Source organism: Meleagris gallopavo, chromosome 7 (genome assembly GCF_905368555.1).
Source record: "Meleagris gallopavo chromosome 7, MGAL_WU_HG_1.1, whole genome shotgun sequence".
Classification (NCBI taxonomy): domain Eukaryota; kingdom Metazoa; phylum Chordata; class Aves; order Galliformes; family Phasianidae; genus Meleagris; species Meleagris gallopavo.
In genome coordinates, this window is record NC_139410.1 from 25611947 (window position 1) to 25632770 (window position 20824).

General features: G+C 38.8%; 1 protein-coding gene across 17 annotated transcripts in view; it reads right to left on the bottom strand.

The window, feature by feature from the left end:
* CLASP1 (cytoplasmic linker associated protein 1) overlaps nt 1-20824 on the bottom strand; it is a 153681-nt gene that overhangs the window by 59466 nt on the left and 73391 nt on the right. For all 17 annotated transcript variants that reach the window (XM_085228444.1, XM_085228452.1, XM_085228451.1 and 14 more), the window contains 7 exons: nt 20587-20646; nt 19816-19893; nt 18144-18311; nt 17572-17621; nt 16153-16323; nt 7657-7764; nt 4333-4500 (listed from right to left, as the gene is read on the bottom strand). In XM_085228444.1, coding sequence (XP_085084570.1) covers nt 4333-4500; nt 7657-7764; nt 16153-16323; nt 17572-17621; nt 18144-18311; nt 19816-19893; nt 20587-20646 — 803 coding nt within the window. The remainder of the gene's footprint in view (nt 1-4332; nt 4501-7656; nt 7765-16152; nt 16324-17571; nt 17622-18143; nt 18312-19815; nt 19894-20586; nt 20647-20824) is intronic.

The window sequence follows — 20824 nt, forward strand, 5'->3', positions numbered from 1 at the left end:
TTACTTTGACAAAGCCCTGCATCAAGGAGATTTATCTGTGGTCTGGCAGCTATAAAGTGTTCAGTTTCCCCTAACAGACTTCTAGCTATCAGCCATGTCAAAGCAACTCATCATATGCAGCCTTCATTGGGCCAAATGCACAACAGAAGGCAGAAGATGCAGTGGCTTTCTCTATAACAAGCAATCCCACTTTACTTCATTGGAAATTTTGTCCATGGAAGAGAAACAGAACTAGTGCTTTCAGAAAGTTACTTAATATTATGGATTTGAATTTTAGTTTTTTAAGGAAAAAATTTACTCCTGTGCAAATTCTTTGCCATTGATATGAATGATGATAGCAACATGGTATTAAAAAAAGCTCTATGCCCAGTAGAGAATAAAACATTTTTGGATGCAAAAATGGCGACTAACTGTCATGAATTTATTTTGAAGAACTTAAGTGCTTCTGTGAGCTCACCAAGAAAGCAGACCACACATTCATGCAGCTCCTCTTTTTGATGAGGAGATATATGAGAAAAACCCTGCCAGAAAATAACGTCTGATTTTGAATGGTCACTCATGCTTTGGGTGTCTTAGTATCCTTTCAAGCAAAACAGTACAGTACACCAATAGAAACTTTCATATCTAAGCTTCAAAATTTAAACTAGTGCCACATTCTTGGTTTGTCATATCCCTTCCAAATTTGTTAACCCCAACTAAAATCCTTTAGATGAATTAATGGTTCTGATGCTTGAACTTTGATGTCAGACAATACAAGATGAGATAGTGACCAAGCTGATTTGATCAGTGCATTTCTAAAAAGCCCATGTGAATTAGATGGTCTTGTAATAAATAAGGCAGATTAAATAAAAAAGAGGTTGAAATTAGGGTCCACAAGTACAGTGATCCCATGTCAGGCTTACAGAAATAAAGCTGTAAGGTGAACTACAGACAGAGGTAACAATCTGAAGTCTCCTGCACAAATACTAGCTTCAAACTGCAGGCTCTTTAGAAGCTAGTTCCTCATTCTTGGGTCTCGTGCTTCTATGTAGATAATGGTAGCCTTCATATCATGTTTGCACAAGCAGTCATTTCTCTCAAAAGAGATTTGTCAGTCTTTTCTATAGTGCAACCCTAAGTCCAGCTCAGAAAGAGGGAGTTGTGAATGATTAAAAAAAATGAATTGATGTACACAGTACATCCTTCTTCCATTACTGATAATCACAGCAGCATGAAGTATGAAGACAAAGCACTTTAAACTGCATTAAAGCAGTCTAATAAGACAAAGCCAAAGATAAACCACAATATTGACCACACAGAGAAAGCCCAAAAGCAAACAGTGTATTTCATGAGCAATGGTCCAAAGATTTACATGTTACTAAAGAGAGAAATATAACAAAAAAAAAAAATGGATTGAAAAGAACAAAATGATGAGTCTGTTGTGGACTCCCAGGCATCTGTCTCACCCTTTTTTTTTTTTTTTTTTCTCCTCTTTGTGTTTTGTGCAGAGAAGATTGAATATCAGTTATTCAAGAGTATTTTCTTCAGGCAGTACCAAAATCAAGGGCCAGCAGCGTTGTCATTTAGACAAGCTTTTCATATACCCAAAGCCTGGCTGTCTTTTCAGAAGACAAGACAGACAAGAATTTCAGAATTCCCAAACTCCACCAGCAGAACTCAATCATTCCCCTGTTTATCAATGTACCACTTGGAAGCCTACATTTCATTAAGGTGTGGTTTTTAATGATTTCTAACTAAGTCTGAAAAGTCTGTAAATGCTGCCAAAGCAGCCAGTGCCAAGCACAGCAGTAGGGTACACCCAGCAGAGGCAAGCAAAGAGCTGCCTTTCACTTTCCAATAAACACAGCATAACTACTGATGAAAAACTGCGTGCTATATGTTAACTAACTGCACCTGCATCACTTTCTGAAGAACAACATTATCTCAAATCTCCTGCTGCTTTCAAATCCAACTTGCAATCAAAGATCTGGCTCCTCACCTTCTAAGCTCAGAATCTGGGAGGTGCCGTGGAAGCTCTATCCCCACTCTGATGATGGGCTCGAGGGGAGGAGCAGGGAGCTGGCCTTCGGCACACACCCACACTGCAGTACCTGTCAGGATACACAGCCTACTGAGCATCCAACAGCATCCATTTCCAAGGCTTCCAGCAAACAAGAGAAATATAAGAGTATAATGCATGGATACTTGTGATCAGCAATGAAATTAATCTGGCAACAAGCTACTGATGCTTACAGGCATCCACGTGCAAGGCTCTATTAGCTTATCACTGCCTTTGCTTCCCAAAAGGCCTGATAAACTCCAGTGGGTGGCTGTTCTGTAAAGCCCCACCCATACACACACTTGCACTGCATGCTTACTCTTGCACACAACTGCAACTTCTAGCCGCCTTTGCAAAATACTACGCATCAACTCAATGGATGAGTTATGAACAGGACCCAGGAATCACCCGTCTCTAACAGCTTGATCTGCAAGATTATTCAACACCCTCTGCACTACAACATGACCATGTAAGTTAAGAGACACTTCAGTCCATGGGTTAAGAACATGCTTGTCAAACATATATAATCCCACAGAGCTTAAAGGATTGCACGCACATTTGATGCTGTATGTGAGCTCAAGTATTTGAATTAGTGTGAAGTTTATTGGCATACTTAGGATCAAGGTGAATGGGAGTCCATTTAATGAAATGAGTGAAAAAAATGTGTCACAGAGACCGAAGCAATACAATAGAAAACAAAAACTGTAACTACTTGTAAGTCATAGACACAATGGGATAATGGTATAAAGATGACAGATCAGAGTTACCTTCCTTCAAGCTAATCTTATCACATTCAAAATTCGATAGAGACCATTTCTGCAACTGAAAGCTAAAGCCAACACAAGTGTTAAACTGCTTTATGAGAGTCTGAAAGAACAGGCTTTGGTCAGTCATCAACATGGGGATGGGTGGAAAACATACATCTGATAAATAACAGAGTTCTCTCGCTCAAACGCTGACTGTTCACAGCACATCAGAGCAGTGAGAGACATGTTACACTTCCAAAGGATTTCATGGCTCCCATAATATACCTGAAAGCAGGCAACCCAAGAGTGAGGATTTTACAAAGTTAATTCGATGCTAAACATTGTTTCAAATCAGACCACATGATGATAACTTAAGCATAACTGATGGTGCTATCCATCATTCTTCATTTACTTTCAAAAACTATGTTCTTTTGTAGAGTGATAGCACAACTGTCTCTATTTGGAAAACACCACATTTTGAAAGTAACAAACAGAAGAGCACAATGCATTCATACAGAAGTCATAAAATAGATCAGACTAAGAACACTACTAAAAGTGGAAAAATAACCAGGCAGTATTTTTTATGACTCCTAACAGCATGCACACTCAGGTGCTTTAAGTGCATTTCAGTATACTTGAATAAGACACTTCTCTAGAAATGCTCTAAACAGAAATACAGCTTACATTTAAAATGTAGTTGCTAATGTAATAATTAAAAATTTAATTGCCAGCACTAAGGTCATTATTTCAATTTAATCTACCAATAAACTTTTTGAAGATACAAAATATAGTAACAGTTGTTTAGAACTATGTGAACTTCAAGCTTCTGAAAACATTTCCATTTCAGAAATGAAAACAATATTTACTTGCTTAGTCCATGAATATCTTTTTTTTTTTTAAATCTCAATTCAGATACACAAATTTCTATACGATGATGCTTACCCACCTGTTTATAAAAAAAATGAGTCTGGTGATAAATTTGAAAATAGAAATTATTATGGATTATTTCCACAATAGTCACTAAGCCAAGAACTTTGGAAGCAGAATAATTAAAGTGTAAGTTTAAAACACTATCTAAAAATGTAGCTCCAAGATATTCCAGACAAGAAGCATTTAATTTAAGCATTTGCATTTAAGCTGCAAAAATTATTAAATAATCACAAAGTGCTCAGCACCCTTGATTCCAGCTAGCTGTAAAATTGCTCAGCTGGTCCTAGGACTAAGCCAGTCGTAAATGAGGTATTTTTGCTTTGAAAGTTATTCATGACAACTGTTTTTGCTGCCTGACCTAAAAACATCACTCACGTTGAATTTCAAACAGGAGATACAAACATCTTCACGTATTTTGAAACTATGCCTCAACCTGGAAAATCAGAACTACTTTCCTACAAACCATAATAAATAACAGTTCATTTCTGGAAATAAAACATTAACTTGCCAGTTGAGGAATTCAGAAGAAAGACAACAACCACGTACATTTCATGTTCAACAGGGAAGCCCATCCTTTGAGCACGCAGGCCAATGTGTCACTGCAGTGACTACTCTTACCTAGTCCTATTCTGTTGGGACTCGTCTCTCGACTGCATCCCTGGCTCCGAGGGATCTTGCTGCGCTTCTCTGAAGACGATGGCACAGGTTGAACTCTGGATGTTCCACTGCTCAAGCCACCATAGGTGCTTCCTAACAGCTTACCCGGAGAACTAGAGCGACTACCAGCTGGAATAGAACCAGAAATGAGGAATACAAAGAGTTAAAAAAAAAAAAGCAAAACCAAAAAACCTGACGTCTTAAATACTGATAGCAAAACTGAAACACAATCAGCTCTAGCAGTATGACCCAAAGCACACAGAAAATTAATGGGACTGCTTCCCACAGGCTTTAAGAGGATGACTGAAGAAAGCCCGTGGACAATAAACACTGACATTAGCAATTCTGTACATATGAATGGTGCTACCCAATCAAGATCAAGACCACAACAGACACCGCAGTGCAGGAATACCCTAAGCTGAATTTCAGTGAGTTTGTGGAGATGCCAGGAGCAGCCTTGCAGCAGCAACATAAGATCCATAGGCTGCTTTGACTCAACAAGCAGCAACAAGAATTAGCTCATGTGGAGTGCTGTGCAGCAGATAACCAGCTTTTGGCACAGGTAACCTGCTGCAAGGTAGGTCAGCCCCATCTCCACATTATGCTACAGTGGTGACATTGTATTCTTACAATTCAGGGAAGAAAAAACATTACCAACAAAAAAAGAATATTGTCTCTACAGCAGCAAACCAGCATGTTGAAGAGTAAACCAACTAACCCTGTCACAATTGTAGAGATGCTGGTTTACTTGGGTCTGACTACAGCTAATTAGTTATTTTTCAGCTGGAAAAAGAATATTTAGCAAGTTAAATAGTTGGCTGGATTTATTTTTCCTTGTCAGTTTGAATTGTTCATGGCAAGTTTACATTTTTTCTAAGCCATGATGTCTAGTCTGCTGACCAAGATTTATTTACAATATTTACATTCCAGTTGCAACTGACATTTGTCTGAAATATTCATGCTGTCAAACTCAACAGGTTGAACAATACAATGATTTTTACCCAGGGAATCTTATTTTTGTAGCATGTTTCTGCTGAAAATTAAGTAATGTTGGCTTTAAGGTAACCAAGGAACTACGAAACTAATGGATTTAAGACCCTTTTTTGTTTCTTTAGGTATACAAATGACATTTGCTATGATATTACCATCCCTAATATCCAACATTTTGTTGTTGTTGCTAGAATAGGAAGGAAAATAACATCTAAAAAAGGTCGCAAAAATATTCTTTGGCAAATTCACATTTTGTACAAATATTCAAGTTGCTTGCTTTCTAAAAAGTATCTACACATCTCAAATATTTAAGTCCCAAATACTGTTATGATTATTGAGTTAACTAAGAGATAAATGGTGTTCTTAATTTAGAGAAGGTATGCAGTTTTACTCATCTGATGGACAAAAACATAAAAGCATGTATTACTTCAACTTGCTTGCTCCCTCCTTTCTTGGGTAAAGCCATTTTGAATTAAATTATGTATTCCAATATCCCCCCCAAAAGTGAGAGCAGTTGTGAAAGATGCCAATTTCTCTCACAACATCCACACCCTGAAAGCCAATGTTCCTACCAGTTACAGTGCTACATTCATTGATGTCAGTGGAGTCTCACCAAAATAACTGTACTTTGAGGAATTTTGTGCGTGAAGTTTAAGCTCCAGGAGCTTCTCTGCAATGCTTATAACAATGAGCCAGCTTTAATACACAATTTATGCTTACTGTGTTCGATTACTATGAGAAATCTAGGTCATTTGCCATACATATTGGTTTTCTAATTTTAGGGAAATGCTTTTTAAGCCTTGATAACCAGGAGAGAATGAAGGAAGCTAAAAGCTTAGCAGTTAAAAAACTGAAGGAAATAACATGAGAAAGCAAGAAAGGGAAAATGTTTCTTACCACCAGCAGGATTAGCTGATCTGGATCCTTGATTATGAGGGCAGACCAAAGGACAGGCAAAAAGTGGATTAAAAGACATGAAGACAGTACAGCGTTCAGCATGCAGTTTATGCTATACACAGACAGAAATATTCACAAATGTGCCACTCCAAGAGCCCCTGCAGAATGCAGTGAGTTAATGTGCAAATGCAAGTGATTTAATTTCCAAAGGCTTAACAGCTTCTCAGCAATATCAACCCACAATGAGACCCAAGTTCTGCTTAAATTATACCCCAAGCCCATGCTGTAAAACTGAAACAAAGCTACAAATGCATAGGCATACAAGTTTGTTCCTCTGAATATGTTATACATTAATTCATTATTTACTTCATGTAATGCTTGGATTAGGAGATTAAAGATCACATCTAGTTGTGCTAAGCTGGAATCAAGGTTCAACAAAGTAGACCAACTAGAGGTATAGATGTGACTCTCCTACAGCCTCATAAGTACATTGCATGAAATTAATTAAACCCATAATGTTTGAACCCCCCCCACACTTCCTTAAATAAATCTGAAACTTGTCTCATCTGATCATTTCTCACTAAAGTAAAAAAAAATTAAAATTTTTAAAACTTGATTAAAAGCCATAAATTATCTTTAAGTTTTAAATGATAGGAATTAAGATCAGAATACCAAAGCCCCAAATCCTTCATGACTTCAATGTAAAGACTTCCATTCAGCCCCATCCTAGTTATGCTCCTCTCTTCAGCCATCCCTGGTTATCATAACGCTATAAACTGCTTTCCCATATCTACAGCATGATAGAGCAAAGCAATGATGGCACAAACAAAGCAGAGCTTTAGAATAAGGTGAAACAATTTGAGAGGTTCCCTCCCCTCCGTTTCTTCTCAAGTTCGAGTGACAAAATTCTCTTTAGACACATGACAAATATGCAGCAACACTGCGTGCATGGCTCCTGGGAGAAACCACAGCTTGTAAGGAGGTCAGGGAGCACGGATGCATCATGTGAATAAAGAGAACAGAACCACCTCCATCATATCTACAGAAAATAGGTAGCATTCTATTCTAAACTGATGCTAAAGCACTTTAGACAGTTTACGTTACACATACAGAAATATCGTAACATAAGCAGGAAAAGCTTGACAAGGCAAGAACCCAGGACAGCAATTAGCTACAGACACAGAGGGCAGCTCAGTGGGACCCAGTGCAAGTTTAGTCTAACATGTCACAAAAATCTGCAATTCTGCTACACAACAGCAGCAGCTAAACATTCTGATTTATATGTCCAAATATTATTCACCAAAAGTGAGCCCAATTCTCAGCTGATGCTACCACAATTTGAGAGAAAAGTATTAATAACTGTTTTTTCTCCTCCCCCAGAAACAAAACACTTCTTACGCTGGGACTGGGAAACCACTTTAGCCCGGCTGCGGCCTCGAGTATCAGCAGGTGTCGAGGTGACGCTGGTGGCACTGCCAGAGCTCTGCCTCCTTGTACGAATCCGACCTGGAGGAATGCAAAGACAAACTGTTAACAGGTTTCTTCCAAAGGCAACAGCTGTTTTTAAAGCATCTGTTTTAGGCTCGCAGTGTTGCTGTGCACACAACTAACCAGGACTCGGAAGGCAAATTTTACAGGGAGACACGATGAGGAACGAGGGGATATACAGTGATGGTCCACACATCCAAAACTCTTTTTGCTTTCAGTAAAGCTATCAGCTGGCTCAACTAAAAAAAAAAGTGATCTCTAGTGCCTGTGCTTCTGTTCTGCAGTACCTTCTTTCCCGAAGAAGGGTCACAAGAAAATTCTGTTATCTAAACGTGACTCCCTATATAATTACTTTCTGATAAGGCGATCCCCCTTTCGCAGAGAGGCACAGCAGCTGCAGCCACAAATTCCATGGCTGAGATTTGCAGACCACAGCTCGGTGCTTTCCGTCCTGCTCTCCATGCACCCAGCACGCAGTGCAGTGAGTCTGCCAGCGCTGTCCGGCCACGCTTTTATTTCAGCCTCGTTCACATCTCCCCGCTGTTTACTGATCCCTTGTATTTATATTGAGATCAGTGTAACTTCACTAGTAATGGTGATTCCCCTTTAACACAATGAACATAGTGGAAAAAACATTGCGTGTGTCTGCCCTTTATTTAGGCAGAGAATGGATACAAAGTCTCAAAGTGTTCTTAGTCCTTTTTCTGTCCTTTCCTCGTGAAAAAGCCACAGTAATTTGAGCTAGAACAGCTTACGAGGTCATCGGTTCACCCCCTTCCCGGGGCAGGGCTGTTCCCCTCAGAATGTTCTTTCCAGAGCTAAGGTTCAATTATCAGTCTCTAGCTAATGGGAAAGAAATGATAATTAAGAGTAACACAAAGAAAGCCTCCACCAGCACTTTCAACAACTCTGTTCTCTGCCAAATCTGAAGCTGTTTCTCAGGACTAATGCCAGGGCTATCCTGCATTCAGAGGATGATTTCAAGTTGCATGCATAATAATAAAAGGAAAAACACAACAGGTAAGATAGCAGTCTTGACAGCTGCATCCACCAATTAGATATTCATCTCATACCCCCACTTACGGTGCGTTCACCATACAAGCAAAGAAACACAAACAAGGAGATGCATACCTCCCACCCAAAAACCAGGGAAGATTCATGTGCAGAACAGGGCAGTGGCACACAGCCCCAGGCTGAGCAGAATGGGAGCTCTGTTCCTTTGCCTGGGCTCTCAAAATATTCATAACACAGGCTGAATCTTTCTGATAGACAAAGTGACAAGGAAAACTTTGAGAAGAAAACCTAGATTTGTTTTTTTGGGGGAAAAAAAAAAAAAAAAAAAGGTACCTGTACTTGACAACCTGATTTTAAAATCAAATTGGCAGGCTTACTGAGCTATTCTAAAGCCAGCTAAGATGGACTGAGCCAAGATGAAGAGAGCAAAGAAAGACGACTATATTCCTATCATTATTTATAAGTGTGAAAGTAAAAATGAGTAGCACAAAACCAGGAAGACAAACAAACTGGCAGAAGTTGGTGTACAAAGCAAACAAGAAGTTTAACTTGAGCAGTTTAAGGAACCAGTAATGGAATTGACCATCCATCCTTCCACAATGCCAGCAGAAAGCCTGTATCACAAATTGGAATTCAAGGCCCAGTAACAGGCAGCACTGGCAAGCACAGTGATGTGTATGGGCCGTGGATGGGTGAGAAGGGATTGGTGCTTCCTTCTATGCATAGTCCACTATTCTCACAATTACCTGTTCTTCCTGCATCTACAAGATCAGGGTGGGGTTTTTTTTTGTTTCTTTCTGTTTGTTTTTTTTTTTGTTTTTTTTTGGTTTGGTTTTTTGCTTCATCAAGTAGTAACTAAGAACAAAATTGGGACAATATATAGTAAGTGACTGCCCAATCTTTAGGAAATATAAAACCAAAAATAGTACACACAGAAAAAAAAATCAAGATCTGCTTCTGATGTCAATTTTTTGGACTTCAACAAAAAACTGAACCAAAGACTCAAACTAAATTAACATGCAAATACCAGCAAGATTAGAAAGTATTCAGTCTTATTTTGAAATCCCTAATGGTCAGCAGATAGACACCTACCAAGTTCGTCAGTTTCTGAAACAGTGCTCATGAGCAAGATGCTGCTTCATTCTAGGCTAATAGATTTTGGCTTGAACCTTGATGTGACCCAGAATGTGTCAGGGAGAAGACTGAGATAAAAAGTGTCTCTTGAAAAGTTATAAAGTTTCATTAATTTACACAAATCCATATGAGACAAAGATGGAGAGGGACCTGGGGTATTTCCCAAGTTAACTGATCTCCACACACACAGGCACAGTCCTTAAGTTAATCTTACAATATCCAAAACCTACTTTGCTTTTCTAATAATGCAAGATGAATCAGTAACTGCCTGAGTGGGAAAATCAAGGTTTTAAGGTTAAGTTTTCCAAGTATAATATATGTTAAAATGTTCATTTACACAACACAAATGTCTCTATTACATTTCCTTAAGCATTCCATCTGCAAACAAGAGTCTGCATTCGTATCCACATTTGCACATAGGACTGTGTCACTTAATCCCTATCATTCTACCACTAATAAAACATTTCAAGACCAGAAATAACATAGCAAAAGTTAGGCAGACATTTTGTTGTTGTTGATAAATGCAAACAAATCCAACTCCTGAACACTGCTTTCAAAGAGGTTTGTTTCCATACCCAGCTCAAACTGCAGATGCAGCAATTCATATTTTATAGCTGTTATTTTTCTGCTCTTCATAAAAGAATTACTTTAATCTGAGAGCAACAGCACAGCAAATGAACAGATAAAGTCTGCCCCGACTAGTTTCCAAAAAGCATTAAAGTACTGCCATTTAGAAAAGCTTTGATCTAAGTTTGACATGCAAATGTGACATTCCGCTGGTACAGAAAGTGATTTGGAAGACTCCATATATATGTTTTCTGTTAAGAAATCATTTGTAGGCTTTTTGTTTATTGGCCTTTTTTTGTTTGGTTGTTTTGTTGTTGTTGTTTTTTAAGTTACTGCCATTTTTACAACAATTAATGGATCAGAATCAACTTTGAGATGTCTAACACATGCCTAGATCTAGCAGGGTTTTTTTTTTTTAAAAAAAAAAAGAACAACAAAGGAACAAGTAAAGTAGCTTTCTGTGATTAGGAGCAGCTTCACTCAGCAGCACTGTTCTGAACTCCTCTGGGTGGATACTACTGCATCACCACCCCGTGACTCAGAACAAACACAGGTTTTGTGAGATTCAGCCTGTGAAGAAACTGCTTTTCTAATACTCCAGAAATCACAGACGATATATAACAGACCTACAACTAAGTTTAATCAGTTCTGTGCTGTGAATAATGATGCCTACAATCACACAAGTTATAAGCAGAAGCACTGGGATGGTAAGGGTATCATCATGGATCAGCTCATGCATTCCCTGGGTTTTTTCCCAACTTGGAAAAAGAGAAAAAGCCTGAAAAAGCCCCTGGGATCCCCATAGGTGTACATGTGTCATTTGGTGGTAATACATTTGTGAAGAATACACAGTTATTTGATTTGTATGTAAACCTATAAAAATATATCCTTCTTACAGTATGCAAGGCACAGGTTCCATACATAACACAAATCCAACACTACCAGTACACCACCTAATTTCACAGCACAATTTCCCCTGATACACACTCTACCCTTACCATAAACCATCAGTATATGCTGACACTTGCTTTTGTATAAGATCTTCTGACAGAGCAAAAGCAGCACTGTACAGCTCTACACCAGTATGTGCAGGCAACTCATGCCAGCACTTGCAAAGGGATCAACCAAGAGAAGAGAAAAACCTCCTCCCTGAACATTTCAGATCAAGCTACCATGTTCAGTCATATCTTCGAGTTAAAGCTTGTCGCTGAGGACAATGAAAAGCTTTAAAGCAAAGAAAACAAGAATAGTCATTTCTTGCAACTGTTATCCAAAGCCTTCGTTAAGGCTCAAGATGCTTGATCTGTTTAAGTCCAAATTATTTGAGAACAATGATAAATCAGACTATTTTCTTTCTGGAGTGTAATAAATATTATTAGGAATCGTGCCACTGAGTCTGGAAACTGCCAATTGTTAGTTATAAACTTGTCAGTTTGGGGACAGACTTGAAAAACTTCCATGATAAAACAAGCAGAAACTTCTCTGAAGTTTCTCTTTAGTCACATACAACAACAAGGATTTAGAGCACAACTGTTTCTTGTATGGCACAAGCTGTAAAACCCCATCAAGACTGAAAAGGTTTAACTCTTACAGGCTTTCTGCCTACTGAACTCTTCATGACATTCTGGAGACACAAAGGGTCTGGGTTATCAAAACATACCCTGCATGAAGACACAAACTCACAGCACACACACAGAAGATCTATCCAGATTAAAATTGCATATAGATTCATGATATTTTTTCACACAGAAGAGCACTTTTGCAGCATTTGCTAACTGAGGTGACACTACTTAAAACCAAAGAACCAATACTCTCCTCTTGGCTTGCCAGTGGCACAAGCCACTTTTATCTTGCTCCTCTTTTAAGATGCCTGGCTCAAAACCAAAACACTGAGGAGAATCAAGGGCAGAGCAGGTGGGAACTGCCAAGTTTGTACAATGCTGGCTCCCAGCTGAGGGGAAGGTGCAAAACTTCTACACTGCAGCTACAAAAAGCCATGATGGGAGCCAGACTGCAGATTAAACTTAATGCTGAACAACGTGCACATGCACACACACACACAGAGGAAAAGAAAACAAAGATTTTGCTCTGGTAATAGATATACTAGTAACCTGCAACAAAACAGAGGCATACATGCAAAAGGAACTTTTGCTTTCTGTTTAAAGTTCATCTCCAGACCACACAGCTATTTCCAGAAAAAGATCACACTTGGATCTGCTAATTTTAATTTCTAAGAACATGAAGTTCTGCCTTCTCTACACTCTGCAAGATCAGAGTTAGCAAAAGACATCCCTCCAGACCCTCATCTGAAGGACACAACAAATTGCTATCTGAAGGCTGTTTTTTGCTGTGACAAAGAGAAACAAAACATGACAATGAGTTTGAACCACTGATTAAACTCGTCCTTCCAGGGCTCTGGCTGTGGTGTGCCACAGTGCTATAATCCTTTGTGATCCCTGCTCCCCTCACCAGAAAAGAATCCTACAGCAAAAGAGATGAGATCTCATATTTAACACAAAAGCAACAAAAAGCAATTTTTGAAAGTTCATTCCCTCAATCTTCCCCCTCCAGCAAGTGACTGGCTGGTTTCTATTACAGATTTTTTTATTTTTTTTTTAAAACCAAACCACATCTGCATCCAGTGTAGTCAAATTGGAGGAAAACAACCCTAATTTAAAACGTATTATGATGACAATAGAGCATTTAATAAACTAAAAGCGAGGGTATACCAGAGGAGAGTTCCTGGAACAGACCTCCACAAACACCATTACAGTTCCGGAGAGGATCCGTACATTGCATAGGCTATTTCATAAATTTACATAAAACATTCAATGTTTCTACATTAGGGGAAAAAAACGAGAATTTTTGAAAACTATGGAGAAGAAAAGAAATGAAAAAGAAAGATCAGCAAATTAAAAAAAAGCTAAGGATTAAAACAGCTTGGAACTTTCATTTAATCTGACACTGACTTCAATACAAGCATTTAGGCCAACTTCATATTCCTTGTCACTAAGAGATCATGAAGGATCAACAGCCGTTCATGATTCTGAACCAGTTCACCTTCTGACCATAAGTTTAAGAGCCAGTTCTGAAGATGGTAGACACTTCTCCCACTAAATATTAAATTGATGCATGAGTAATAGGAAGGAAAGAAAATACGTGATAACAGCACAGCGGCACTTCTCAGAACACCACATCCAAATACAAGCACTCATCAAGGATACTAGCACAGTCCCATCAAACAGTAATAGATCCCTTGAAAAGAGACTTCTAACAGGAAAAAATTGGTTGGGCTGGGAGGAAGTGTCTTCATTATGTGTAGAAGGCCTTGTTTTCAATCCCTGTCTGCCTCAAAAAAAAAAAAAAGAAAAGATTTCCCAGTGATTTTGTTTTGCTTGAGAAGAATAAGCTTTGACAAAAAGCCAGATAGCCAACCAGACTGCAGGCCTTCCCAAACTAGCAGGCTCAGTGTTCCTGAAAGAAAAAAACTTTCCTCCAACTGTTTTAGATGTAAGCCATCTCAGTTAACAATAAAAAGAGAGAGCTCAGGTTTAAAGAGGTTGACTAAATACTCCTTCCCTAGAGATCATTGTTTACTGTCCTCATTTTTCTGCCATGTGATCATCTCATTCAATTCTCTTGCTGCTCAGTCTCTTCCTGAAAGCATTTGGCAGTTGTGACCTGAGCTTTGGATGGAAAAACACAGCAAACCTTTACACAACATAGAGTAAGAAAACACAAGCCCTGCTTTTGTAATCTGTGCTCAGGTCACCGTCAACCAAAAGCGCTGCTGTGAATAGGAAGACACACATGCAATTCTGTGATTAGAAATCAGTCATGAAACCAGAACAGTGCCATTAGCAGGGAGCAGCTTGAAGAGAAAGTGAAGAACACCCCATGGCATCAAAATGAGCAGGACAACCATGCAACACTTCATGCAGGTCACCAGTGAACATGGATGAGAATCAGTAACACTTTGAGAACAGACCAGGTAGAGTGGTACGACTGTAGACACATCTCAGTTACATAGAGAGACTGCTTACCCTCAGTTTTAGTGGTAGTACCATCTTTAAGCAAATTAAAAAAAAATAAGGCAAGGATTAATAGGGAAGAATTATTAACATCAACAGAGATGGGCACTATATATTAGCTAAAGAAGTATGGAAAACAAATTAACACAAACAAATGCAAGAAGTTTGAGCAATAAATCAAAGCTTGATGAATCTGTAGAACAAGGTTACAAGTTTTTCTTTCCACACACATCTAATGTTTGTCAAACCCCATTTTCTTTGTTTGCCTCACCATTTCTCTCATGGAGACGCAAAGACAGCAAATGTCCCTGCTAGCTCAAAAGGAAAGACAGACTCCTTTAGCAGCAGCCATGCTCGCATAACTTGAAGAAACAGTGTGTTTCCTGGTTTTCTCCTTTAGGATCTTAAGAGCAACAGTAACACTGTACTCAGTTTTCAGGCTTCAAGGACAAAATCAGCTTTTAGATTTTCTTCCCCACTTTCTGTTCTTCTTTGTGACATACAACAGTGCAAAAGCATATTTGCCACTGAGGCCTGTACACCGTGCATCTAAAGGGTGGCTGTGTCCTTAAGCTCTGAAAGCACACTCTTAAGCAATCAACTCCATGGATCTGTATTAAGTGCTCACTGCAGTGCAACTAAATCTTGAACTAAATATGAATAAGCAATATAAATCAGAATAAAACATGAACTTCTGAAGCAAATACAACCAATACATTAAAGACACTATAAAGGACTTCAGATATAGAAGAAATATATCTACAAAGGGAATCTATAAAAAGCATCCTTATTTAATCTGAAATAAGATCAAATGCTCAACGCTAAGGAAAAACTACATTTCAGCTGACTCAAGGAAGGAATGAAGGCTATCGGCACAGCCCAAATCAAGAACACTGACTTTGACACTGAGGCATCCAATTTTTCTCCCTCTTGTAAAGGTAAAAATCAATAAAAACCTCAAGAATTAGATTACTATGCAATCTGCAGAATTATTCGGTGTTGGTCACTGCCTTGCACTTCCTACTTCAGCAAATTAGCAGCATCATCTCCAGGAGAGAAAGATCAAATGCAAACTTTGCTGTAAGAAACACTAGTGGGTACCTGTGCGATACACAATGCTTGGACAAAAAAGCACAGTGTGGCTATAATCCAAGAAGAGTCAGCAGTATCTTACATCCCAACTATGTGGTGAAATAAGAAGGCCTGCTTTTCTTCGCTTCTGTATCTTTTACAAAATTATCAAACTCAACAAAGATGTACTCCTCAAAGCACAGAATAATTCATGGAAAACAAGTGCCAAGGAAAGAGGAAGGAAGAGGAAGAGAAGGGAAAGAGACAGAAGGAAATGTCAGAAGTAATAGAGCACTAAGCATTTTCCTCAACAGCGTCATGGAACCAGAATAAGGTCTACTTTTCCCCAGAAAGAAGGCTGAGACTATAAAAACAATTCGCAAAAATGGGAAGTTGTTCCAAGTCAGTTCCTTCAGAAATTTTTTGCTTAATTCCAAAAAGGAAGAGATCACACATTCATGCCCAAGAACTGTTAGCCATCTCAGAGAAATTTTCTTCCAGTTACAGAGTTTGACATTCAAATCAAGTTATCCAGGCACTTCCTGAGAGTAAAGAAAGCTGACTGCAACAGTAGAACATATAGATTTACCTAGTGATGCATATGAGCCTGGGGGCAGGGCTGCAGCAGAACTGAAGGGGGTGGATGCTCCAGAAGATGTCACTTTCGACTTGGCACTAGCTGCTGCATTCACATCAACGTCACTGCGGGATCGCTGCAGAGATCCTGGTGTTGACACAGATTTTGTACTTACTGTAGATGCTGCAGATGGGAGTGGGAGACCCAGAATAAAGAAGATTAATTTTTTGAGCTGTGTGCTTCAAAGAGCACAGCAAGCAGTTTAACGTACTATTTTTAACACTCTCTAATTACACTGAAATACTTAAAGAATGTCTTATCGGGGTAATGTGGGTTTCCCCACAGTGACTGAAGAGATATTTCAAGAACTTCATCAGACACTAAACCTAAATGCCAAGAAAAGACTACCAGGCCAGCAATACAACAAAACTCAGGTAAAGTACCCATCACCACTTTGTGAGCTGCCATCTAGAAAAGATCCACACAGGTCCTTCAACCCAGGTTTTATACATTGCTGGAAGTCTTCCTACCTTCCTTTTCAAAGCATTTTCTCACGAGGATCACTGTTTCCACCACTCCATGTTGTTTACCCTCTGAAGCAAAAAATTTGTCTATTCTGCTGCAAGCATGGATGCATTTGTGGGCACACATAAGATAAAGCAGGCGCCACACAAAATTTTCCTTGTATCCAAGGTATCAGCAAAGTATACTGATAGGGGCAGAAGGTGTCTCTGTTATGCTCTGTATTCAAATGTACTACTTAGGTTATTACATGCATTTGCTTAAGACAGGAAGGTTGCCTGTACTTGTCCACTGGAAAGTACAGAAGCATACAGGCTTAGGTTGGGTGCGTGAATGAAGAAAACAAACATGCCTATTGAATAAGGAAGCATTTTTTCTTATGTATTCCCTTGTTGTTGCACTTATAAAGCAAAATCAGCAACTCTTGGTCACACCCAAATATTCTACAGGTAAAAACAGATTAATCAGAAGATGGAATTTAACACTGTGGGAATTCTGTGCAGACAGTGCCTCCAATAAGTGCTGAAACCATAAAAAACAAGTGAGAGAAAAGTGTAAGGGTGATGCACCAGTAGACTACCTAGCTGTATGTACTAGCATCAGTAGGAGTTAATTCCAGCTATTTCACCCCCAACACTTACCTTAGATACAATTTTTAAAGCTTTTTAGCCTTCCTTCAGGTGCAAGCAGTAACAACATATCAGCTTTTAAAGGCATCAGTGCATCAGATACCAATGTACAAAAATACATTGTACAACCCAGAGCTGATTAAAAACTACGTAATAAGGTGCCATTTTAAGGAGCAGTACACAAAAAAGTTGTCCTTTGTACATTATAGTGTACAAAATACTCATTCTTCAACACAATTCCTCAGCAACATCTCAGCGCATTTTCAGCTCCCATTCTCACCTCTTGATGTAGTACTTCCAGTAGGACTTCTTTTGGCAGACAGTGGACGGCTGGAAGTTAATATAAGTTTTATTAAAAAAACAAAACTGATATATCACAGTCAGCAGTAACAGTGCTTCTCTGTTCCCTCAGTACATAACTGAGTTAACAGGAAGTTATTTATATTCAGGAATGGACTAACAAAGCTTTTTAAAAATATAAATACAGCATCATTATGAAATTCTCTGCAAAAGCACTAAGAAAAGATGTATGTTAATTGAGAAGTGATCATTAAGAGCAGTCTGTAGGTTTAAAGGGTTGTATCAAAGCTATTGGTATTTTTCAGGTATCTTCAGTTGCAGATGTTTGCAGCCTAAGTTGATCACCTCTTTAAGAGAAGCAAGAATACACACATATATCAGAATAATGCATTTTATTTTAATATAACGTTAGCTAGATTTTAGTATAATCAAGCGTTAAGGCCACCGATAACCAGATGAGACAAGCAAAACTCCTGTGAATTTGAGGAAGCAATCACATTATCTCTGCAGTTGTTCAAACCAAGAGAGAAGTAACGATGCCCAATGACTTACTTGAGACTCTCCTGGGAGCTGGAGGAGGAGCGATCTGACTGTGGCAAGGACACGATGCTGTCAGAGTTCTTCAAATGCGACTGCAGGGCCTTCTGGTAGGAGGACTCCAAGGTGTGGTACAAATGGTCTGCTTCTCTGCTGAAGTGACTGTGGAAACCCCAATAACACCTGGGAACAAGGCACGATGCCGTTAATATTTCCTTGTCGCATTTTAAATGTCAGTGAAGCACAGGTCAGAGCCTTTTTCACTAATGGCATACACTGATTAACAAGATTGCAAGAATTACAGCCCCACAGAAGACAAAGCAAAGAAAAATAACAAAAGGGGAACACACCACCTGGGGTTCTGTACAAACATAAGTTACCAAAAAGGCTTTGTCACAAAGGAAATTCTCATATCCCTCCAGCTGTCTACCATACATAAGAGACAGACTCAGACTAGAACCATAACCAGAATGAAGTTAGCTTAGGACTGGCTGATCAACAGATAGTTCAAAAACAAGCCAAAAGCAGAATACACATGCATGGGCCTGATTCAGGAAATCACCAGCAGGTGCTTTCTTCCTCAAGTTTAACAAATAGCTCTCGTACATCACTGCAGAGAGAAATCTTTTGTAGAGTTAAGGCTGCTGACTGTCTTTTGGGAAAACTAAAGAATAAGATGCTTCAATACACTTCCAGTCAGCATCATGCTGAAAGTAAAAGAGCATTTAAAGAAGTAGGAATTCTTCTCTGGTCCTCATCTCCTGACTGATGCTAAAACACCATTCAATCTCATCACAAAGGAGATGAAGTCTCTCAGCACTTTTCAGGGGGCAACTAAGGGGCAGTTTAAGAGCAAGACCATTAGCTCAAATGAATCAAGAATTGTTTGTATGAGACAGTCAGTTCTCAGAGAAGTCACATGCATTCTCTCACAGCAGTAAAAAGAAACAAATTTCTGTCTTACACACAGTAATGCTTAATTAAGAAACATGGGAAAAGAGAATTAAGTTTGTTTTCTAAAGTTTTATTCCATTTTCCTTGCTGCCTTTTCAGCTTAACTAGTCACCTGCTGTGAAATCTCAGTGGATGCTGTATTTTTCCAGTGATGCAAACTTTCCCTTTCAAAAGGATTTAAGCAGTCCTACTGTAAAACATCTCTGCTTGTAATATAACATTTAGATTAAAAATATATATTGTTTAGTGAGTTCTTATTTAATAGCATCCTCCTTCTGAAAAAAGATGTCCCTGTTGTTTTCTGAACAGAAGATCATGATCCCAGTATAACAGCACACTATCCCAAATACAAGACATTGTAAAAAAAATGCAAGGGATCTTCAAGAGAAAAACACTAATTACATTTTCTGTAGATATACACAAAGATACAGTTTCACTGTCAAAAATAATTCCTCTACTTAGGTAATATTTAGCAGCATACCAGCATAGTGACTTTTATTTCAAGAATAACAAATGCCACAGTATTGCATGTAGGTAAAAAGAAAAACAACAGAAGAGCTTTCTCACAATCACTTCATATGACATCATCTACTACCTATTCCCTTTGAAAGGGAAGAAGTGCTAGCCTCAGTTGCCAGAACATTACTTGTCTTTCAGAGCCTCCAACATGTAATACCATAACTCACAATATAAAGAAAGGGAAGAAGAAAAGGCAACAATAGTTTCTACTTACTTTCTTGCTTCTATCCTGGCTTCAGAGTCTGCATCATGAATTCCCTTCTTTATTGTTTCAGCTAACACCGATATGTGTCTGAAATTAGAGAAATACATGGTCCAGCAATCCAGAACAGCATACTACCTTTACAAACAACTAATTTGGTTTTCCTTAGTGTCCCTGAACAGAGTTCTTCCCATTTCTACTCCATACATTTTGGAGCTCCTACTCTTCTAAGTCAGTTTAATTTCATTCACACTGTTTAGTAGAAAAAGGCAAGCAGCATTCTTCATTGGTCCATCTTTAGTCAGATAGTTGAAACTGCCGGGGTCTGAAAATACTTTTCTCAACCCTTACAAAGTCTTGGTCAGCCCAGGGCTAAGGAAATTGGATCTCAATATGTATCCCACAATTTCTTCTACTGTTCATTAGTTTGAACTACTTTACAAGCCTCAGATGCTCCTGTTAGATGTGCAGCAGCCATCACCTCATCTTTTCACTTTAAAGTGCAGAAGAAAAAAAGATCTATCAAGTTCAGAGATTTGTTCAGACAGTTTTCTAGGGCTGGCATAAGAAACAGACTTGCTGAACTCTGGCTGCCAGAACTACATGGATGAATTGTAAACATGCACACACACACACACACACACACAGATGCTTTTCTTGCCACAAAAATATCTTCACTAGAACTATGTGAATCTCACCTCTAAGACTATCCTTTCTATAGAGCTCACCTCCCCAGATATTAATAGGCTAGAATTAACCAACTTCTTTGTTTTCAGAGCTTACCTTTCTAGGGAGTGGGTTTGCCACTCTTGCAGCAGCAGGTCTAAAAATTCAAAACAGCGCCTGAGAAGAAAAAAGAGAAATGTTGAGTTCTCAAAGTTAAGAGGCACACTGACTTCATCATACCTGCCTCTTCACAGTAGTCATCTTTTGTTATGATGGTTCTCAGGACATTAGAATTCAGGAAGAGCCACAACAGAAACATCAAGAACACTACAAATGCTGTCAATAAATACTGCAA